Raw genomic sequence first — 6,366 nt, forward strand, 5'->3', positions numbered from 1 at the left:
ACCCAGCTTTGTCTGGTGGGCCAGGCAGGCAAGAGTTTAAGGCTCTCAGGCACTTTGCATCACGCCCGAGTGTGTCTGGATCCCGTCTCCCACTTTTCCCGAAGCCACAGACTCTTGGCCAGGAGGCTGCGACTGTCTGCCGACCGAAGCCCTGGTTGCCAAAAGAGTCTGAGCGGGGCTCCCTTCTGGATCCAGCTAGTTAGGCCCGCGGAGCGCCGCCCCACGCCCCTGGGATGGGACGCGCCAGCTGTCGGTGTAATTAAGGTTGCCGTAAAACCCACCAGCTAGACACACAAATGGCTCCTCTGCTCTTTCCCGGGGCAGCGGCAGTCGTGGAGGCACGTAAATCATGCTCGGCAGTGACCCTTCAAAGGTCAGCCTTCCACTTACAGCCGCGTTATTGGCAGGGATCAGCCGGAACACGGCTTGTTTCCCGGCCATTCGATTGTATGGCGCCCCAATGAATGGAGCCATTTCCATCCATTCTCAGGAAGGGCTCAGAACAAGGCTTTTCGTTCCGGATAAGTTTGTCGCGGGGGCGCAGGTGGTGTGTTGGTGGGCGCGCAGGTCGTCCTGCTGCAGATGGGCCGAGGAGGCCTGGCACTTGTCTGAGCCTTCGTGCTGCCCTGCGGGGGACCTGCCCCCCGCCCTTGTCACCAGGGAATTCATGGCCCGAGGCTGGAACTCAGTGGGCACTCCTCTTCCTCCATCCTCCTCTGATCGGTGCGTTTCTGGAGCCCCTGCGGGATCGAGATGCTGCCGCTGGAGAGGGGCTGTGGTGCCCACCGGCCTCACAGGCCTGCCCACCGGCGGCTGTTCTCTGTCGGCTGGTGGGGCTCTGGGGCTGTGACCCCACCGCCCAGGGGAAGACGCTCCGAGGTGCACAGGCCACGTTGAGGGCAAGAGTCAGGCCCAGTGTATCCTGTCTTGGCACCTGCTGCCTGGCCATCCTTGAGTCCCTGCTCCTCCCCTGAACCGTGGTGAAGGCTCCGGGAAGGGAGGGCCTCCAGGCCTCTCTTGTTCTGGGCAGATGGGAGCTGGAGGGTGGCTGGTGGGGAGGGTGGTATCAGCAGGGGGAGACGAATGGCCCCAGGCTTGGGAGGAGCTGGTGGATCTGGATCAAAACGATGGGCCTTTCTCCTCCCCGTCTCCCGCACAAGGTAGAGTCCAAAGCCCACCATAGCACGGCGGTGGCGCTGGTCTTGGGGGTGCACTGTGCACTCCTGAGAGCAGGTGCTAGGGATGCGGCAGTGTGCCACCACCCCTCCCCAGCCTAGGCCGCTGCCCCTGCTCCGGGCCGAGCAGGTCAGAGCATCTGTTGGCAGCACCTCCTGGCTGGGGTATGGAGCTTTCCTCCTGGTCCGCACTCAGGGAGACTCAGAGCCAGGCTGGAGGGCAGAGGCTATGTGGGGCCCTGGCACACAGGGGTCGGGGGCGGGGGGGCGGCCAGCCCCATGCTCTCTGGGGGGCAGCGCCACGGCCGGACGGGGTTCAGAGGCCCGCAGAGCTGTCCTCTCTTTTCTGCCCCCAACTGTGCCTCAGGCTGCAGGGGGACCATCCTGAAGTTGCCCTTGCTGGGGGCTGCTGCCAAAGAGGCTCAGAGCAGGCCATCACTTGCCGCCCACCCACCCCCAGAAATTTGTGCCCCGATTTCATGAGGCACAGCTCGACCTGCAGGAGAGCAGGATGTGGGCCTTGAGGAAGCACCGCATCCTGGCCCTGCGACCTTGGGCAAGTCCCTGAGGCTCCCTGGGCCTCAGTGGTCCTCATCTGGAGAATGGGTCTCAAACACCCCCCCCCCCGTCTGAATAGGATTTATGGAATGCTGCATTTAATGTGCATTTGACTTATGTACTTTGGAAACAGCGTGTTAGAAACTCTAAGTCTGCAACGTTTGAAAGGTTGTAAACTATAGTTTTTAAAAAATGTGTCAAGACGGCTCATTTCACAGCCGGCGGCCAAGGTGCCCGGGAGTTGTGTTTGTGCTGTGGCCACATGGTGGCGCCCTGGGAGCTGGTAAACAGGCCGCCAGGCCTGGCAGGCGGGCCGAGGCACTGTGCCCAGTGGCCTGTTGCTCACTCCTGCAATTAAACTCGTCGTGCATGAGTCTGTCACGTGGAGGTGGCTCGCCCGGCCTGGTGCGAGGACCCCTCCCCGGCCCCTGCCACAGGGGCTGTCGTGGAATGGAAGGTTAATGTGATCAAGTGCTCGGGAGACGCCGAACTTAACTGTGTTAGTTTAGAGACAGGAGGCTGTGGAATGTTGGTGATGACGCCAAGAAATAAAGTGTCTTAAAGTGAGCTTACACAATGCGGTGCTGGCTCCGTAGTTTCCAGAACCCTCGTTCCTTGTGGTACAGTTACGACTCCAGGGACAATAGGCTGAGGCTTTGGAAGCTGGGAGTCCTCAGAAGCAAGACCCTCACACAGAGCATGGCCCTGGCACTGAGGGCATCAGCGGTGCCCTGGGCTTGCCTGCCCCTGAGCTCACCTCCATCAGGCACCTGCTGCTCTCTAGGGTACCAGCCTGTCTGCAAGATCTCCGTGTCTCCGGAGCCCACGCGCCAGTGGACACAGGGAGGCCAGGGGACACACGGGACTCACCACAGGGAGAGGGGAGGCTGTGGGGGGGGGTGGTCACGGAGCAGGTCCCGAGGGAGACAGACATTTGCCTGGTGGGATGGAGGCCCCTGAGGTCTCCCTTCAGCAGCTCCCACCCCCACGCAGCCCTGCCCTCACTAACCTCTGCCCTTGGGGCGGCGGCGGCCCTCCGGGGCCCACCAGCGAGACAGTGCCCGCTCTTACAGGTGGTGAGGAGCTACAAGGCGACCGTCCAGCAGACCCTCGACGTGCTTTTCCTCCGGGAAGGCACTGAGTTTCTGAGCAGCACAGATGCATCGAGCCGAGACTCTGCCGACCGCACCATTATTGCCTGGGATTTCCGGAGCGCTGCCAAAATCTCCAACCAGATTTTCCACGTGAGAAACCCTGTGTGGCATGGCTTTTGGTTTCGGTCCAGGATGTATCTGTGTAGCCCTAGGCTGTGTGGAGTCCCAGGTCACTTCCTGTGAAGACGGTTCAGCAGGCAGGGATCTTGGGGACAGACAGGCTGCCTGAGGTCTGTAGGACAGGGGAAGGCCAAACAGGTCCAGGTCTGCCCAGAGAACCTTCCACAGGCCCCCAGATCGGAGTGACGCTCTAAGTGCCTGCCCAGCTCAGCCACGCCACGAGGTAGGGGTGAGAGGGGCAGCCTGGTCCAGATCCACAGGAACGCACACCCCGGACACCTCTCCCCTCCCCGCCAGCCAGCCTGTGGGACTCCACCTTGCCCTTGCTCAGGGGCTGGGGCGAGGGCTCTGACTCAGGAGTCTAAGCAGGGCCCTGAAGTTAGACCACCTGCATTAAAGTCCTGCATTTACCACTAACATGCAGGGGCCCTGGGCCAATTACTTAACTGATTCTTGTTTTCCTCTTAGAAACTCAAGGGTGAGAATATTTCTTGCCTCATAGTGGTTTTGAGAATTAAAAAAAGATAAAGCTTTTAAAGGGTCCAGCACAGTGCCAGGCACAGGGAGTTCTCCGTAAATGCATTACCTGTTATCACCATCACCGCCAGCATCCCAACCACAGGCATCACCATCACTGTCACGACCACCACTGTCATCATCACCACTGTCACCAGCACCACCACCGTCATCACCACTTCATCACTGCCATCATTACCAATATCACCCCCCCCCACCATCACCACCATCACCAGCACCACCGCCATCATCACCATTGTCATCACCACCATCATTACCATTGTCATCACCACCATCACCACCATCACTATCACCATCATTACCATTATCACCACCACCATTACTAAACCATCACCACCATCACCACCGCCATCCCCATCACTATCATCATTGCCATCTTTACCATTATCACCACCACTGCCATCCCCATCACCACCGCCATCCCCACCATCACCACCATCACCACCATCATTACCATCATCACCAGCACCATTACTAAACCATCACCACCACCACCACCGCCATCCTCATCACTATAGTCATCACCATCATTACCATCATCACCACCACCACCACCATCACCACCATCACTATCACCATCATTACCATCATCACCAGCACCATTACTAAACCATCACCACCACCACCATCATAAGAAGCATCATGGGCTGCAGTCAAGGTGTTGGCAGGGCCTGCTCCTCTCCGAGGCTCTGGGGGAGCAGCTGTCCCTCGCTTCTTCCAGTGTCAGGTGGCTGCATCTTCAGATCTCTTTGTGCCCCGTCTTCATGTCACCTTCTTTGGTCTGATCTCTCTCCGCCTCCCTTTTGTAAGGGCACATGCGATTGCATTTAGGGCAGTGATACAGGATAATCTCCCATTGCAAGAGCTGTAACTGGATTATATCTGCAAAGACCCACCACCTTTTTTTTTTACATATAAGGTGGCATTCCCAGGTCCCAGGAATTAAGACACGGATGTATGGGGCGGGGCATTTTTCAGTCCACCCTAAGGAGTGCTGGGGGGCCTAGAAACTGAAAAAGATAAAGGAACGGCTTTTCCTCTAGAGACTCTAGAAGGAACGCAGCCCTGCTGGTGTCTCGATTTTAGCCCAGGGAATCCATTTCAGTCGTCTGACCTCCAGAACCCTGAGATACTAAATGTATGTTGTTTTGAGCCACGGAATGTGTGGCATTTTGTTAGAGTAGGCAACAGGAAACTCCTTCAGACCTCTAGGCCAAAGTGTGGTTGGGGGGCACGGGGCCCCAGGAACAGAGTGCTCTGGTGGGTCTGTCACAGGCAGAAGCCCCACGGGAGCTTTCTGCCCCCTCTCTGTGGCCCCGCTGTTTCTTAGGAGAGGTACACCTGTCCCAGCCTCACCCTGCACCCGCGGGAGCCTGTGTTCCTGGCACAGACCAACGGCAACTACCTGGCCCTCTTCTCCGCCGTGTGGCCCTACCGGATGAGCAGAAGGCGGCGCTACGAAGGGCACAAGGTACCCCTCCCAGTCCCTAGGTGGGGAGCTGAGCGATGGCCTCAGAGCCTCCCACGGACAATGCCAGCAAGGGGACTTGGGCCCTGGAGGGCACAGACCCTCTGTCTGGGCAGACTGTGGTTTCTGTTTCCCAGGTGACCCCGTGCCGTGTGGCCTGGTGTCCACTCAAGGCCCTGGGCCCCATGTGCCCTTCCGCAGGCCCTAGCTGCCAGGCAGGGAGGGTTTCCTTGATCTGTCAGCTCACATGGACAGGTCACAGGTCGTGGGTGTAGGGGAGGGGATGCAGGACAGAGCGGGACGGGGCTGTTTCTACATCCGCCCCCTTTCCCTGCCGAGGGCTGCCTTGTGGGGCAGAGTGGGGCGAGGGTGGGGGGACTTGGGGACCATCAGTGAGACCAGACACCATCAGCTGTGCTCCAGCTGTCCTCTCGGGAGTCCACTACACTGGCCTCATGAAACAGGGTCCACGCCAGGCCCCCAGCCTCAGAGAAGGAGCTTGGCACCGAGTGTGAGGCCCAGCTCTGCTCCCCGGGGGTGGGGGTGATGGCCCCCCGCTCACAGGGGGCCTCGAAGGATGGGGGGCACTGCATACACTGTGCATGTGGCCTGCTCACCCTGTGTCCCCCTCTGCAGGTGGAAGGCTACTCGGTGGGCTGCGAGTGTTCCCCAGACGGTGACCTGCTGGTGACAGGCAGCGCCGATGGCCGGATCCTGATGTACAGCTTCCGCACGGCCAGCCGAGCTCGCACGCTGCACGGGCACACGCAGGCCTGTGTTGGCACCACCTTCCACCCCGTGCTGCCCTCCATGCTCGCCACCTGCTCCTGGGAGGGCGACATTAAGATCTGGCACTGAGCCCCCTGGCGTGGAACCTTCCAGATGCTGTTCGTGGCGGGTGGATGTGGGTGATGAGGAAGCACCGAGGTTGGCTCGGCGTCAGACTCAGGTGGAAGCTGCCTCCCCGCTCCCGTGCACCTCAGTCTCCTCATCTGTAAAATGGGAACAAAGATCTGTTCGTCTCAGGATTGTGAGGCCTGTGCTGATGAAAGCACCTGGCAGGCTGCTGCTGCTGCTCAATAAATGCGAATGTTCTGCTGTGTCTCTGGTCGTTTCATGAGCCACGCGTTTTGGCGGCTTCCTCTCGCCTCCCCTCTCGCAGGCCCTCTGGAGCTCTGAGACCAGGAGGGTGGCGGGGGCTTGAGATGGGGCAGCCCCGGGGTTCCAGGTCTTAGGTCTGCCCTCGGGACCCCGTGCTGGAGCACAGCTGCCCTGCCAGCCACGTGGGGCCTGCTCAGGCCCATGCAGCATGGCCAGCGGGACCCCTTGCACCCCTGCTCCCCCACTGCCTGTT

At 59.7% G+C, this 6,366-nt stretch overlaps 1 protein-coding gene across 7 annotated transcripts in view; it reads left to right on the forward strand.

The window, feature by feature from the left end:
- The window catches only part of WDR25 (WD repeat domain 25), a 144,377-nt gene extending 138,263 nt beyond the window's left edge, over nucleotides 1-6,114 (forward strand). For all 7 annotated transcript variants that reach the window (XM_047795965.1, XM_047795966.1, XM_047795964.1 and 4 more), the window contains 3 exons: nucleotides 2,807-2,977; nucleotides 4,875-5,015; nucleotides 5,649-6,114. In XM_047795965.1, the coding sequence (XP_047651921.1) occupies nucleotides 2,807-2,977; nucleotides 4,875-5,015; nucleotides 5,649-5,870 (534 nt within the window). In that variant the 3' untranslated portion in view covers nucleotides 5,871-6,114. The remainder of the gene's footprint in view (nucleotides 1-2,806; nucleotides 2,978-4,874; nucleotides 5,016-5,648) is intronic.
- Nucleotides 6,115-6,366: the final 252 nt, after the last annotated feature.

Source organism: Phacochoerus africanus, chromosome 9 (assembly GCF_016906955.1).
Source record: "Phacochoerus africanus isolate WHEZ1 chromosome 9, ROS_Pafr_v1, whole genome shotgun sequence".
Taxonomy (NCBI): Eukaryota; Metazoa; Chordata; class Mammalia; order Artiodactyla; family Suidae; genus Phacochoerus; species Phacochoerus africanus.